This window comes from Oncorhynchus masou, chromosome 32, assembly GCF_036934945.1.
Source record: "Oncorhynchus masou masou isolate Uvic2021 chromosome 32, UVic_Omas_1.1, whole genome shotgun sequence".
In the NCBI taxonomy this organism is placed as follows: domain Eukaryota; kingdom Metazoa; phylum Chordata; class Actinopteri; order Salmoniformes; family Salmonidae; genus Oncorhynchus; species Oncorhynchus masou.
This window is the reverse complement of record NC_088243.1, coordinates 71,312,538-71,330,150: the sequence shown is the minus strand read 5'-3', so window position 1 is coordinate 71,330,150 and position 17,613 is coordinate 71,312,538. Positions and strand designations below refer to the sequence as shown.

General features: G+C 42.6%; 1 protein-coding gene across 5 annotated transcripts in view; it reads left to right on the top strand.

Moving 5' to 3' along the window:
- LOC135526552 (protein diaphanous homolog 2-like) overlaps positions 1-17,613 on the top strand; it is a 728,420-nt gene that overhangs the window by 623,774 nt on the left and 87,033 nt on the right. For all 5 annotated transcript variants that reach the window (XM_064955040.1, XM_064955039.1, XM_064955041.1 and 2 more), the window contains one exon: positions 749-884. In XM_064955040.1, coding sequence (XP_064811112.1) covers positions 749-884 — 136 coding nt within the window. The remainder of the gene's footprint in view (positions 1-748; positions 885-17,613) is intronic.

Genomic DNA, 17,613 nt, shown 5'->3' with positions numbered 1-17,613 from the left:
GTTTTGACAGGCATGAATGGCTACTTGTTCCTTCCACACAATCCCCGTAATACCTGAGTCTTAGCCGGGGAGGGGATGTTTGTCTGTCAACGCTCATTATATCAGACCACAGAGGAGGACAAGGGACGCAAGAAGGCACTCACACACACTTGCAAGCAGAGATGCACAAACACACACTTGCAAATCCTCAAATGTCTGAACAGTCACATACATGCATGCACATTTACACATGCACCCAGTCACGCACACTCACACACATTCCAGGAAGAGGTATGTCATGCCTGCGCCACATGCCTGGGGTGAGAGAACCTTTGTGGGCTCCAAAGCTTGTGTGGTAGTGTCTTCTTCCTCCCTTTCTCTCCCCTGGTGTCAGAACAGCCTTGTGCAACAGGAGATACCCCCCACTGTTTTCTGTTTCCTCCTCACTCTCCTTCCCTTCCCTGACACCTTGGTGACATTTTCACCAGTGAAGAGGGCAGAGTGATATCTCTCTCCTTTCTCTTCTCTCTCTCTCTCCTGCATTGGGAGACTGGTTCACTGCAGTGCCACACACACCATCTTTGGTGGGGAACAGACTCACAATACACTCCACACTGTGTACATGCAATATGCACTCTTAGGTCATCGACATTAGTCCAGCATAAAAACAAGACAATGGAGAAGCAATAAGAGTCTCAAGACAAGACACTGTATGTAGTTACCTTCTATAGTAGAACATGTGCCCTCATGCCTGTGTGTCCCTCTACAGGAAGCAGTGAAGGACAACCACAAGAAGAGGGAGATGGAGGAGAAGATCAAGAGAGCCCGACTGGCCAAGGAGAAAGCGGAGCGGGAGAGGCAGGAGCGCCAGCAGAAGAAGAAGCAGCTGATTGACATGAACAAAGGTACACCACTTTTTCTGTCACTTTTAGAGAGAGAGAGATGGGGAGAGATTGAGAGTGTGTTAGAGAGAGACTGTGTGGGGGGAGGGGGCTGTGTGTTTGTGTGTCTGGGTGTGTGTGTGTTTGAGAGAGAGTATATGTGTGTGTGTGTTGAGGGGTGTGGAGCGTGTGTGAGGGTTGAAGCACTGAACTGTACCTCACATTGAGTCTAACTGCAGGGGGTGGGAGATGCATCTTTATCACTGAGAAGAAATCACATGCTTCGCGTGTGTTTTATCCTGTCTCTCTCCTGTCTCTAATAGCGAACAACAGTGTGGTATAGAATCCATATTCATATGTTTTGTTCAATATTCATATATTCAATATTCAATGTATTCAATATTCATATGTATTATTGATATCGTTGTTATGATGATTGCTAATAATAGTAGTCAGAGTAGTAGGCTAATGTACTAATACTACAGTATTCGTCATTGTATTGAAAAAATATATAATCAGATAGCTGCGTAAAAAAAATGTTTGTATATTTGAACCAAGGTATAAGTAGTACTATTAGTAGTTAGTCATCACCCTAGTAGTAGCAGTAGAAATAGTCACAGTTACATCAAAGCCAGGCAGGTCCTGTGTGAATCCCTATTATGTCATTGTGTTCGTCACTGTGGTGGCTGTTGGGTGTAGTTCAGCTCTGTCAGGTGACGAGCAGAGAGCTGGCCGCCTGCCGCCAGTGTCGTGGTGATGTAGGGATCTCAGGTCCACTGGCTTTGTAGAGTAGACAGTTGATAGGACTGGCACATCACACAGAATCACACGTACATTCATGAGGAAGATCTTTTTTTCACCACACTAGTCACATGCTATTAAAACATTTAACAACCCTGGATGGCTATCATTTTTTATTCAGACTTTTTCAAACATAGAAATGGAAGGGAAATGAGAGGATAATCATTTTGAAATGTTCACAACCGTAAAACTTATATTATAGTTACAGGAAGTTTAAGAGAGATTTGTTGGAAGTTATTTCCCCCAACTTCCTGGTTTCGATTTGGACTTGGATTATTTTCTCTCTCCGACTCTGTCCCAGCCGGGTTGTTTATAGCTTATCGTTTTGACCGACTGCCTTTTTATCTTTCTCATAAACAGTGTAATGGTGGTGAAAACGCTATTGATTATTTCAGACGGCACAGTTATTCAGACATGGCAAATAGCAATAGAGATCTCTGTGCCCTATTACTGAGATGACATTGAGACAGGCAGAATGTTGTGCCTAGAGGCCTTGGGGGGCTGGGAACCAGTCAGCGAGGTCTTTTTTGTTATTTTCTGACAAACACACTGGGATTTTTTACAATCCACCAGCTTCAAATGTCACAGCTAGCCAAGGACCTTTCTGTAGCTCTGCTGTGTTCAGCAATGTGACAAGCCGCTCCAAGTCACTCTCCATCACACACTGCTGCTCTAACTCTCTGCCAGATAATTGATGCATGCAACTTTTTCAAGCAGAGAACTCTTTGAAAGCTTCATTTTTAATAATCCAGAATGGCTGTCTTCTGAAGATGCCTAGGAAGCCTATCCCTCTCTCTTTTCTCTCTCTCTCTCTCTACTGTCTCTCTACTCTCTCGCTACTGTCTCTCTACTCTCTCGCTCTCTCTCTCTACTGTCTCTCTACTCTCTCTCTCGCTCTCTCTCTCTACTCTCTCTCTTGCTCTCTCTCTCTCTACTCTCTCTCTTGCGCTCTCTCTCATTCCCGTTCTCTCTGCCTCTCTGTTTCTCTCTGTTTCTCTCTTCCTCCCAGCTCTGTCCCTCCCCTCCCCTCTCCCTTACCCTCTCTTTATGTGTCTAAGCAGATGGAGGAAAGTAGGTGTGATATTAAATATTTCTGCCGGAGTAGATTTGGATCTCTGTTTCAGTCGGAAGACACCATAATATGTTGGGGGATGAATAAAACATGACAAGGACACGGACTGGTAGCCTGGAGCCTAAGAGATAGCATGGATACTCTGACTACCCCGTCACCCGACTCCTGGTCTCTCCCGAGTTTGTGTCTGATCATCCAGAAGTAGGAATTCTGAGCCTTTCAAGTTTAAGGACGATGATACCTACAAGCTTTAAATCATTGGCAGTTGGTGGTTCTGAAATCAATAAGCCAATACGATTTAATCAAAGTCGACTCGTCCCCCTTAGAAATGTTCTCTCGTCATATTTTGTACCCTGACTAGGTAATTTTTGAGAAAGTACAAGAAGGGGAATGACAGTTGGATGATTTTTTTTACCCTGTGTAAATGGGACTATGAACAGCAAACTCAGCTTGATGGGGGGGGGGGGGGGGGGGGTTAAAGGGCAGGGTTTCTCTGTCTTTTTACTCTTGTGAGTAGATTTTGCTTCGACTCAGTTTCTCTCTTTTGCTCTCTGTTCAGAACACAGATGTCGGTCTATCCAGTATTTTTCCATTGTATTCTTCATAATTGTTTCTACCCTGCTGGCTAGTATCATCCTTCCTCTCCTACAGATGACAGCATTGGGTGTGAGAGGCTCCTCGGCTAGCCTTGCTATCCACACTCATCACCAGCAGGCCTCATTGACGGCACTGTTGAAAAATTCTATGTGTACTTCAACAGTTTGCTGGAGTTAGTGAGTTGGATGCCTTACATCCATATTTTATGGCCCGGCATCAAACATGTTTTAATAAAAAGTTGGGGAAGATAAGGCAGTGAATGGTTTCTGAGGCAGATAATATTTTATTCTTCAAAACCATTTACCAATCATATCCAACCATTTTCAGCATTAATGTTGCATGGGTGGGCCGGTTATAGAGCTAGAATAGATCTCTACTTTTGATATAACACATTTTCTTGGACATGTATTTAATTCCAAATAATACTTTGTGATAATACATTTACACTTTCAACACCTTTATTGCAGGCAAATATCTTCTCACAGCCAGCTGGCACGAACATATGGCCATTATTTTTCCTGGAATGACATACATGTAAATTAAGCTTTTCAATGTATATTTTCTATGGATTTATGCATTCATTCATTCTAAAATTTGATGGATCATACCATGGTGTTTAATGTAATTTCAAGGGGCTATTTTGGTAAAGAGATAGATTTAAGTCATTTTGCAAATTAAGAACTAATCCTCTTCACATGCAAATGATTAACAATGAAATGCATATTTAATGACAATTTAATAAATTTAGCTTTAAGAGTAGGGTGGTGGGGGGGGAGGCTGATCGACAAATGCTTTTAGGAAATGGCACACTAGTGAAACTTGAGAATATGCCCTTTTGTGAGTTCAGTCAGTGAGTACTTCCTGGAACGCCCGTGATTGATGCGTGAGACAAGAGTCGGGCTAAATCTGTTTTCATTGTGAAGTATTAGAAATACTAATATGGGAAATTGCTTATGAAATCATTACGTGCTTCTCTCCATTTGTTTTAATTTGCCCTAAGTGGATTCCCATATTCTCTTGGACTAACCAGATGTTCACCATTCAACCCAAATTGCTTTACCCCGGCTGCAAGTGAACGGGTGAGCCAACGCTGCTGTAAAATAGAGCCTAGATCTGCCGTAATCCTTCTGTCTCTAATAGGAAAAGATGTTTCATCCCAGCAGGGTATTTATTAGGCCGGCAGATATGAAACAATGTCACAGAGAGTGTTCAGACACAGCCTGTAGAGCGAGAAGGAGGAGGAGGGAGAAAGAGAGAGAGGGGGGTAGGAAGTGAGAAGGGTAGAGGGAGAGAGGAAGGGAGGGAGAGGGAGGAAAGTAGGGGGGGTGGAGGGGGAGAAAGAAAGCGAGAGAGAGAGAGAAAGAGAGGGGGGGGCACGGAAATGACTGGATTGGACATTCTAATGGGGAAAACACACAGGTCTGTTGAAGTTAAAACAGACTTTATTTAGAAGTTGAATATCATTTATGTTTTAACCATCAGAAGGAGTAGGGGAGTGGACAATTGGGCATTGGTGACACCTGTGCCCGGTTGGCGTCAGACAGGGTCAGTATCCTGCTCTCAGCCAGTGGATGTGTCCCCCCAGTCAAATCCACTTAGGTCTGAATGGGGCCTGGAAGCACATATTACTCTGGTTTGAGCACAATGTGACATGGCATAGGGGACACATTGGAACTATTCAACAAGTTAAGAAGTCATTTGAACATGTTTCGTAATACCAAAGCAGATATCTGCTAGTAAATACAAAGCCTAGTCAGATTAATTTACATAAATCACAACACACTTTATTTAAAAGGATTAAAAGAATGACCACCGTAATTTGATATGTTCATTCTGGATGTTAGCTTACATTATATAGTTTTATGACATACAGCACCTTCAGAAAATATTCATACCCCTTGACTTATTTCACATTTGTTGTCTTACAGCCTGAATTGAAATGGATTACGTTTAATTTTTTTCTCACACATCTACACACGATACCTCATAATGACATTGTTTTTTTAAATGTTTGTACAATTATTGAAAATTAAATACAGATATCTAATTTAAATAGAGTACCAGTCAAAAGTTTGGACACACATTCAAGGGTTTTTCTTTATTTTTTTTTACTATTTTCTACATTGTAGAATAATAGTGAAAACATCACAATTAAGGCTGATTCAGAGAGGTTGGGTTAAATGCGGAAGACACATTTCCGTTGAATACATTCAGTTGGACAACTGATGAGGTATCCCTCTTTGCCTTTCCTCCTCCATGCTTCATGGTGGGAATTACACACGCAGAGATAATCCGTTCACCTAATATGCGTCTCACAAAGACATGGTGGTTGGAACCAAAAATCTAAAATTTGGACTCATCAGACCAAAGGACATATTTCCACCGGTCTAATGTCCATGTGTTTCTTAGCCCATCAAGTCTCTTCTTATTATTGGTGTCCTCTTCTAGTGGTTTCTTTGCAGCAATTCAACCACGATTCACGCAGTCTCCTCTGAAAAGTTTATGTTGAGATGTCTGTTACTTGAACTCTGTGAAGCATTTATTTGGGCTGCAATCTGAGGTGCAGTTAATTGCTGATTTCTGAGGCTGGTAACTCTAATGAACTTATTCTCTGGAACAGAGGTAACTCTGTGTCTTCCTTTCCTGTGGCGTTCCTCATGAGAGCCAGTTTCATCATAGCACTTGATGGTTTTTGCGACTGCACTTGAAGGAACTTTCAAAGTTCTTGAAATGTTCAGCATTGACTGACCTTCATGTCTTAAAGTAATGATGGACTGTCGTTTCTCTTTGCTTATTTGAGCTGTTCTTGCCATAATATGGACTTAGCCCTGTTTGGTAAAATACCATCTTCTGCATACCACCCCTACCTTCCATATGTGTTATTTCATAGTGTTGATATCTTCACTATTATTCTGCAATGTAGAAAATAGTACAAATAAAGAAAAACCCTAGAATGACTAGGTGTGTCCAAACTTTTGACTGGTACTGTCAGTATTCACACCCCTGAGTCAATGCATGTTAGAATCACCTTGGGCAGTGATTACTACAACTGTGAATCGTTCTGGGTAAGCCTCTGAGAGCTTTGCATGCCTGAATTGTGCAATGTTAATTCTTCAAGCTCTGTCAAGTTGGTTGTTGATCATTGCTAGACAGCCATTTTCAAGTATTGCCATAGATTTTCAAGACACTTTAAGTTCAAACTGTAACTAGGCCAGGATCATTCAATGTCGTCTTGGTAAGCAACTCTAGTGTATATTTGAAAATATGAAGAGTGGTACTCAGTGATATGTTGTTTTGGATTTGCCCCTTGAAATAGTATTTTGTATTCAGGACATAAAGTACATTTCTTTGTCAGTTTTTTAGCAGTTTTACTTCAGTGCCTTATTGCAAACAGGATGGATGTTTTGGAATATTTTTCTGCACAGGTTTCCTTCTTTTCATTCTGTCATTTAGATGAGTATTGTGGCGGAACTACAATGTTGTTGATCCATCCTCAGTTTTCTCCTATCACAGCTATTAAACTGTGTAACTGTTTTAAAGTCACCATTGGCCTCATGGGGAAATCCCTGAGCGGTTTAGTTTCTCTCGCAACTGAGTTAGGAAGGATGCCTGTATCGTTGTAGTGACTCGGTGTATTGATACCCCATCCAAAGTGTGATTAATAACTTCACCATGCTCAAAAGGATATTCGATGTCTGTTTTAAAAAATATATATATATTTATTATCTACCAATAGGTGCCCTTCTATGAGAGGTATTTGTGGTTGAATACTTAATGACTCAAGACATTTCAGGTTTTCATTTGTTAGTAATTTGTAAAATAAATAATCTAAAAACATAATTCCACTTTGACATTATGGGGTATTGTGTGTAGGCTAGTGAAACAAAATCTACATTTAATCCATTTTAAATTCAAGCTGTAACATAACAAAATGTGGAAAAAGACAAGGGATGTGAATACTTTCTGAAGGCACTGTACATGTAATATGCACTGAGAATGGGAATAGAAAACTTTGTTGGTTGAATAGATAAACATTTTGAAGACATATGAAGTGAATTATGGAATCTAAGACAAAAATGGCTTGCAAAAGTATTCACCCCCTTAGCATTTTTCCTATTTTGGTTCCTTACAGCGTGGAATTAAAGATTTTTTAGGGGTTTATATCATTTTATTTACACAACATGCCTACCACTTTGAAGATGCAAAATATTTGTTATTGTGAAACAAACAAGAAATAAGAAAGAAAATCAGAACTTGAGCATGCTTAACTATTCACCCCCCCCCCGCCCAAAGTCAATATTTTGTAGAAACACCTTTTGCAGCAATACAGCTGCAAGTCTCTTGGGGTATATCTCCATAAGCTTGGCACAACTGGCCACTGGGGTTTTTGACCATTCTTCAAGGCAAAACTGCTCCAGTTCCTTCAAGTTGGATGGATTCTGCTGGTGTACAGGAATCTTACCACAGATTCTCAATTGTATTGAGGTCTGGGCTTTGACGAGGCAATTCCAAGACATTTAAATGTTTCCCCTTAAACCACTTGAGTGTTGCTTTAGCACACATGCCTTTTGGCAAAAGCAAACGTGTTTGCTTATTTTTTTCTTAAGCAATGTATTTTTTCTGGCCACTCTTCCGTAAAGCCCAGCTCTGTGGAGTCTACTACTTAAAGTGGTCCTATGGACAGATTCTCCAATCTCCGCTGTCGAGCTTTGCAGCTCCTTCAGGGTTATCTTTGGTCTCTTTGTTGCCTTTTTGATCAATGCCCTCCTTGCCTGATCTGTGAGTTTTGGTGGGTGGCCCTCTCTTGGCAGGTTTGTTGTGGTGCCATATTCTTAAATTTTTTAAATAATGGATTTAATGGTGCTCTGTGGGATGTTCAAAGTTTCTGCTATTTTTTTATGACCCAAACCTGATCTGTACTTTTCCACAACTTTGTCCCTGACCTGTTTGGAGAGCTCCTTGGTCTTCATGGTGCCTCTTGCTTAGTGGTGTTGCAGACTCTGGGGTCTTTCAGAACAGGTGTATATATACTGAGATCATGTGACAGATCATGTGACGCTTAGATTACATACAGGTGGACTTGATTGAGCTTATTATGTGACATATTATGTCTTGCTTCATAGCAACGGGGGTGAATACATATACACACACCACTTTTCTTTTCCTTTTTTCTCACTTCACCAATTTGGATTATTATGTACATTACATGAAATCCAAATAAAAATCTATTTAAATTACAGGTTGTAATGCAATGAAATAGGAAAAACGCCAAGGGGGATGAATACTTTTGCAAGGCACTGTATTCTGGACTGAAAATCTTTTTGCTTACAATAACAATGCTGTATGCTGTGTCATGTATTACAATGACCCACTTATGTCTCGCTGCCTAGCTACTTAACTACCAAGCGAGCTGCTTGGCTACCTAGCACACAGTATTTGCTCAGCAGTTCTTTTGTTGTGTGATCATACTTCATTTAAAAATATATATATTTATATAGCTCTACAGGGAATTAGGAGGACGAAAACAAACCACAGTTTTCAAACAAAACCAATAGTTCCCAAACTATTCCAGCCATTTATAAAATACTCCAATAGTTGGAGGCTCACAGATGCTTTTTTCCTAATTCACTTTTACCTGCAAGTGATCATTCCTCACAGTGCAAATTAAAATCCACTCATCCAGTCCAATCCATTTTTGCAACAGCTTGCAGGCACTGGCAGAATTCAGTTTCATACAATTCTCTGCGCTGGGGGAATTTCATCAACAATTGAGAGGGAGGCTTTGGCTTTTGGCTGAGGTGGTTTAGGCTATTCACTGTTATCAATGTTTACTGTGTACCAGCTCAAGTGATGTTGAATCGAACCCCTCTCTTGTTCAATTCAGAGTTCAAAATAAGATGAACAACTGCTCACCTTGACATAACAGCACACAATTTCCTTGAAACGATTCTGGGTATATTAGTAAAAGCAAGGCAGCAATCTTCCTATTCTCTCTAAGCGGTGTGGACACAGTGTTTACATATAGTCAGAGACTGACTAAGTCGGGATGTTTTCAGTCTTTTCACCGGTTGTATAATGAGACGATTGTGTCATTTGCTTTTCATTTGTTATTTTATTATTACAAGGCACTGTTCAAGATTGACTGAGTGCAACCATTTCAAAAAGCATCACTTTTGCTGATGATAGCCCATCTAGTAAGCTTGCTCAGTTCACTGGGCATATTAGATTAAGGAAGAGGATGCCTCTGTAGCTCTGTGGCGAGAAAACAACTGTGAATGTTGACAACGATGGACACTAACGTCTATTTATGCATTCTCCCTTTCTGATTTTCAGCTTGAAGAGACTGCATGTCTCCAAGAAAAATAAGTCAGTGTCTTGCTTTTCACATAAAGTATATGTTACAGCAAAAAGGTACAATAGACCCCCGGTATTACAATAGAACCACCAGTGGATTTGATATACATTTGTATACATTTCTATTCTACTTATGCTGATTATTCACATGTTACTATACAGTAGCATACCTCATCCACGTCGTTCTCAATCTCTCTACCTAGCTAACAGGTTCAGGCTTGTGTCGTCTTGAATGCTGATTGTGCATATGTGCCAATCTCCATTAGCAGCGCGTGCCATGCTCGGGGGAGCCGGAGATGTTTTTGCCGTTGCCAGGGCCGACAGTAACACAAGAGTGACTGAGCGGTGTGAGGAGGAAGTGGATTGATGGTGGTGTGTGACAGTGACAGCTAGCGCGAGTTAGGGCTAGCGAGAGCATACCTGTATGTTAATTCGATGTGTTCATTCTCCTGTTTGGTCTGTATGTTAGCTTATATAGTATTATGACATGCATATAATATGCACTGAGAATGGGAATAGATCACTTTATCGTTGGTTAAAGAGATAAACGGTACATCATTTTGAAGACATTTGAGGTGAATTATGGGACCTAAAGACATATTCCCAGCTGGAAAGCTTTCTGGTTACAACTTGCTACCTTAACAATGGCTGTACGTTGTGTCCTGTATTACATTGACCAACTACATCAACAGGACTACAGTGGAGAAGGTGGAAAGCTTAAAGTTCCTCGGCGTACACATCACTGACGATCTGAAATGGTCCACCCACAAAGAAAATGTATTGAAGAAGGCACAACAGCGCCTCTTCAACCTCAGGTGGCTGAAGAAATGTGGGTTGGCCCCTAAAACCCTCACAAACTTTTACAGATGCACAATTGAGAGCATCCTGTTGGGCTGTACCACAGCCTGTACTGTAACTGCACCACCCGCAACCGCAGGGCTCTCCAGAGGGTGGTGAGGTCTGCCCAATGCATCACCGGGGGCAAACTGCCTGCCCTCCAGGACACCTACAGCACCCGATGTCACAGGAAGGCCAAAAAGATGATCAAGGACATCAACCACCGAGCCAGGTCCAGTTCACCCCGCTATCATCCAGAAGGCGAGGTCAGTACAGGTGGATCAAAGTTGGGACCGAGAGACTGTAAAACAGCTTCTATCTTAAGGCCATCAGACTGTTAAATAGCCATCACGAGCTGGCTTCCACCCGGTTACACAAACCTGCACCTTAGAGGCTGCTGCCCTATATACACTGCTCAAAAGAATAAAGGGAACACTAAAATAACACATCCTAGATCTCAATGAATGAAATATTCTTATTAAATACTTTTTTTTTACATAGTTGAATGTGCTGACAACAAAATCACACAAAAATTATCAATGGAAATCAAATTTAGCGACCCATGGAGGTCTGGATTTGGAGTCACACTCAAAATTAAAGTGGAAAACCACACTACAGGCTGATCCAAATTTGATGTAATGTCCTTAAAACAAGTCAAAATGAGGCTCAGTAGTGTGTGTGGCCTCCACGTGCCTGTATGACCTCCCTACAACGCCTGGGCATGCTCCTGATGAGGTGGTGGATGGTCTCCTGGGGATCTCCTCCCAGACCTGGACTAAAGCATCCGCCAATTCCTGGACAGTCTGTGGTGCAACGTGGCGTTGGTGGATGGAGCGAGAAATTATGTCCCAGATGTGCTCAATTGGATTCAGGTCTGGGGAATGGGCGGGCCAGTCCATAGCATCAATGCATTCCTCTTGCAGGAACTGCTGACTCACTCCCAGCCACATGATGTCTAGCATTGTCTTGCATTAGGAGGAACCCAGGGCCAACCGCTCCAGCATATGGTCTCACAAGGTGTCTGAGGATCTCATCTCGGTACCAAATGGCAGTCAGGCTAACTCTGGCGAGCACATGGAGGGCTGTGCGGCCCCCCAAAGAACTGCCACCCCACACCATGACTGACCCACCGCCAAACCGGTCATGCTGGAGGATGTTGCAGGCAGCAGAACGTTCTCCAGGGCGTCTCCAGACTGTCACGTCTGTCACATGTGCTCAGTGTGAACTTGCTTTCATCTGTGAAGAGCACATGGCGAATTTGCCAATCTTGGTGTTCTCTGGCAAATGCCAAACATCCTGCACAGTGTTGGGCTGTAAGCACAACCCCCACCTGTGGACGTCGGGCCCTCATACCACCCTCATGGAGTCTGTTTCTGACCGTTTGAGCAGACACATGCACATTTGTGGCCTGCTGGAGGTCATTTTGCAGGGCTCTGGCAGTGCCCCTCCTGCTCCTCCTTGCACAAAGGCGGAGGTCGCGGTCCTGCTGCTGGGTTGTTGCCCTCCTACGGCCTCCTCCACGTCTCCTGATGTGCTGGCCTGTCTCCTGGTAGCGCCTCCATGCTCTGGACTCTACGCTGACAGACACAGCAAACCTTCTTGCCACAGCTCGTATTGATGTGCCATCCTGGATGAGCTGCACTACCTGAGCCACTTGTGTGGGTTGTAGACTCCGTCTCATGCTACCACTAGAGTGAAAGCACCACCAGCATTCAAAAGTGACCAAAACATCAGCCAGGAAGCATAGGAACTGAGAAGTGGTCTGTGGTCACCACCTGCAGAACCACTCCTTTATTGGGGGTGTCTTGCTAATTGCGTATAATTTCCACCTGTTGTCTATTCCATTTGCACAACAGCATGTGAAATGTATTGTCAATCAGTGTTGCTTCCTAAGTGGACAGTTTGATTTCACAAAAGTGTGATTGACTTGGAGTTACATTGTGTTGTTTAAGTGTTCCCTTTATTTTTTTGAGCAGTGTACATAGACTTGAAATCACTGGCCACTTTAATAATGGAACACTAGTCACTCTAATAATGTTTTATATTGTTTACATACTGCTTTTCTCATCTCATATGTACATACTGTATTCTGTATGTTTTGTCAATGCCACTCCGATATTGCTCAATCTAATATTTATATATTTCTTTATTCCATTATTTTACTTTTAGATTTCTGCTTTGTTGTGAATTGTTAGATACTTGCTATGAGCACAAGCATTTCGCTACACCCGCAATAACATCTGCTAAATATGTGTATGTGACCAATACATTTTTATTTCATTTTATTTATGCCTCGCTGCCTAGCTCCTTAGCTACCTAGCTACTTAGCTGCCTTGCTACTTAGCTGCCTAGCTACTTAGCTACCGAGCTAGCTAGCTGCCTAGCTACTTAGCTGCCTAGCGCACAGTATTTGCTTTCCTTGTTGTGTTATCATACTTGTAATTTTATTAAATATTTGTGTTGCTATATAGGGAATTAGGACGATGACAACAAATCACAATTTTTCAAACAAAACCGTTAGTTACCAAATTATTCCAGCCATTTATAAAATACTCCAATAGTTGGAGGCTCACAGATGCTTTTTTCCTAATTCACTTTTACCTGCAAGTGATCATTCCTCACAGTGCAAATTAAAATCCACTCATCCAGTCCAATCCATTTTTGCAACAGCTTGCAGGCACTGGCAGAATTCAGTTTCATTCAATTCTATTCTCTGGGGAAATGTCATCAACAATTGAGAGGGAGGCTTTGGCTTTTGGCTGAGGTGGTTTAGGCTATTCACTGATATCAATGTTTACTGTGTACCAGCTCAAGTGATGTTGAATCGAACCTCTCTCTTGTTCAATTTAGAGTTCAAAATAAGATGAACAACTGCTCACCTTGACATAACAGCACATCCTCCTTAAAAAAGGACGTTCCCAGGAAGATCATTGAGAGATAATAGACTGATCTTAGACATCCTGTATAGCTTTATATTATATTTTTAGGGGAAGGACAAAGTATAGCAACTGAAAGATTAGACCTGGTGGGAAACTATGTTATCGGCTGAGACTGAGGTTATGTTGCGATGTCAACACTAGTATAGTGCTTATCGTTCCAAGACATTGCTTCATAATAATTTGTACGTTGGTGTGAATATTGGAAGACATTTTTAGAGTGTCCAGACTGATGAACAGGGACAAACGGCAATATGATTAGGATCAGTGTTTTCCATAGGGGGAGCGCTACATTATAATTATTATTATATTTAAAAAAATTGAAGTGGCGCACCGCTGCTACTAAGTGCATATAGGGGAAACACTGAGGATATATGGCGTCCAGCTCCGAGATTCCCGCTCCTGCATATTTAATCCATGAACTTAATTTAGAGATTATCATGACACTGGTGTGTGTGCGTCTCCTTCTGTGAGTGTCTCTCTCTGTATGTGTGTGTGAATGCATTTGTTTGTGTGTGTCCGCTAACAGTTAGTCAGTGTGTGTGTGTGTGTGTGTGTGTGTGTGTGTGTATTTTGTTCCTCATTGGGGACGTGTGAAGAAAGGACCCTACCACATCTGCATACGATGGCCGCTGCTTCCCTGTCACTTCTGCCTGTGTTATTAACGCCGGCTGTCAGCAAGGCAGCATCCTCTTTAAATAACACTACATTACATTCCAAAGCCACAGGGATTCGGGGGACAGGCGCGGGTAGGGAGCAAGTCATTCCTCATGCACGTGACGGATGGCATTGACTGCATCCCATATGGCTCTGGTCAAAGTAGTGCACTATATAGGGAGTAGGGGTCCATTTGGGAAGTAGCCATTGTGAATTTGTGATTTTGTAATTACCTTGAAAGGCATCAACAAGGGTATTGGGCTTCATCGGGTTTATCTGCTGTAGCCTATCAACTTAATAAATAACGCCATATTAGATTGCGTTCGTATCATCTTGGAGGATCTGACTGTGCCCTAAGGCGGTGATTGGCTGTGTGTGTGAATGTGACTGTCTGTGACTGTCTCTGCTTCCCAAATAACACACTATTACCTATATAGGGGAAAGGGTTCCATTGGGACGCACACTGTCTGTGTCTGGGCCCCTAGAACCTCGACGGGGTGGAAAGAGAGTTGGCTGGCTTGTCTTACATAAACAATTGTCATGCAAGGATTTACTCCATCTGATTTAGTGTGAAATGTATTTCTGTCAGCCAAGGCGACACAATAAGCCACTACCTTATCAATGTTCTACCAGACTTACACGCCACACATTGTTTTCAATGCATTTCTATCAAAATCATGTTTGACACAATGTGCCATCCAGATTGTGAAGAACCCAGAAACCCTTTGCTTATGTGACAATAATTATTTAATTGCCAGTTAATATTAACTATTGCCTCTTCTCCCCCTCTGAGTTTTTTGTCTGAGTCTGCTGTATCAATTTTTTTATAAAAAAAAAAGTACCGTTTGGTCTGTGTGTGGAGAGAGAGTCCGAATTATTAGTAGTACTTTAAGCGTCTAATAATTTCAATCTGTCTGACTTAATTTGGCCTGGTTTTCTCACAGGTCAGAAAAATGGTTCTGAATGAGAGGATACAGTACAGAGAATGCCCCCCCCCATAGGTGTGTGTCTTATCACTCATTGGTGAAATATCCACTCCAATCGTCCTTCCTCGTGTAAACATATGACGCCGGAAGAAAGAAGAAAAACAGAAACGCAACACAGTTAAATCTCATTAGATCATTGCATTTCCTCATGCTGTCATGGCTGGTCTGTCTCCCTGATCAATTCAAGACACTTCACGATCTGGACCTCAGAGTCACTTTTCAGTCAATCAGACATAATTATGCTTACTACAAAGCCCATCCAAATTGCATTGTCAAATCCATTTACCCGCCACCACATAGCTGACTACAAGAACGGGATTGGAGTCAGAGAAGATGGTATCTCACCGGAACGAAATGGAAGGCAAGGGATGATAAGTGTGCCACTCAGAGAGAGAATGATGACAAGGAGATGTGTTCTGGATGGATGGCAGACAGCTATGGAAGTTTTACAGAGTTATCTCAACTCTCCCCCTGCCTCACAAACTTGCCTATACTATTGGACCGTCGTCTACAGTGAGCTAGTTGGGTGCAGGGGCTATAATTAAGCAATAAGGCCAGAAGGGGTGTGGTATATGGCCAATATACCACGGCTAAGGGCTGTTCTTTTGCACGGCGCAATGCTGAGAGCCTGGAAACAGCCCTGAGCCGTAGTATGTCGGCCATATACCACAAACCCCTGAGGTGCCTTATTGATATTATAAACTGGCTACCAACTTAATTAAAACAATAAATGTTTTGTCATACCCGTGGTCTACGGTCTGATAGACCACGGCTGTCAGCCAATCAGCATTCAGGTCTCAAATCACCCAGTTTATAATGATATATATATATATATATATATATATATATATATATATATATATATATATATATATATGGTCATACAGCTGACACTTTTATCCAAATCAGCTTACTCAACAAGCTGTCGACATTGACAGAGTCACATTTTCAGTTTGTTGCCTATGTGGCAATTGAACGCACAACCCTGGTTTAGCCAGGACAATACTCTAACCCACTGATCCATTGGAACTACTCAACTAAATCAAATCAAATGTATTTATATAGCCCTTCTTACATCAGCTGATATCTCAAAGTGCTGTACAGAAACCCAGCCTAAAACCCCAAACAGCAAGCAATGCAGGTGTAGAAGCACGGTGGCTAGGAAACACTCCCTAGAAAGACCAAAACCTAGGAAGTAACCTAGAGAGGAACCAGGCTATGAGGGGTGGCCAGTCCTCTTCTGGCTGTGCCGGGTGGAGATTATAACAGAACATTGCCAAGATTTTCAAATGTTCATAAATGACCAGCATGGTTAAATAATAATAATCACAGTAGTTGTCGAGGGTGCAACAAGTCAGCACATCAGGAGTAAATGTCAGTTGGCTTTTCATAGCCGATCATTAAGAGCATCTCTACCGCTCCTGCTGTCTCTATAGAGTTGAAAACAGCAGGTCTGGGACAGGTAGCACGTCCGGTGAACAGGTCAGGGTTCCATAGCCGCAGGCAGAACAGTTGAAACTGGAGCAGCAGCACGGCCAGGTGGACTGGGGATAGCAAGGAGTCATCATGCCAGGTAGTCCTTAGGCATGGTCCTAGGGCTCTGGTCCCCCGAGAGAGAGAAAGAAAGAGAGAATTAGAGAGAGCATACTTAAATTCACACAGGACACTGGATAAGACAGGAGAAATACTCCAGATATAACAGACTGACCCTAGCCCCCCGGCACATAAAGTACTGCAGCTTAAATACTGGAGGCTAACACAGGAGGGGTCAGGAGACACTGTGGCCCCATCCGATGATACCCCGGACAGGGCCAAACAGGCAGGATATAACCCCACCCACTTTGCCACAGCCCCCACACCAATAGAGCGATAGCTTCAACCACCAACTTACCATCCTGAGACAAGGCCGAGTATAGCCCACAAAGATCTCCGCCACGGCACATCCCAAGGTGGAACGCCAACCCAGACAGGAAGATCACGTCAGTGACTCAACCCACTCAAGTGACGCACCCCTCCTAGGGACGGATGCTTGGCTGTGTTCATTAGGCACCACACAGTAGAAAACAGACTGAAACAGGGAGGCACTAGCTGGCCTTGCCCAATATAAGAAATTGTAATTTTTTTCTCCATTGCAAATCGATCTATGACATTTTCCGTAGTGTGCCCTAATAAATATGAGCCCTTGTAAAGAAGGTTGGAGGCTATAGTAGTAGAGGTAGTAGTAGTAGTGGTGCCTGTCTATCCCCTTCGTTACATGTAGCTTTACTGGTTCTCTCCTACCCCAGCTTCACATGTGGTCTCACTGCTGCTGCAGCCCACCGATCCAGATGGAAGGGGGTTTATTTCAGTTTTTGTTTGTTCACTTATTCATGCATCCAGCTATTCAGGGCATCACTGGGGCTTTCGTCTCCATGCCACAAATGCAAATCGCCGCGGTGGCTAATCCACTTTCATCTCCTTCCCTGCCGACATCCCTCTCATTCTTTCTCATCCCTCTCTCTCTCTCTGGTTCT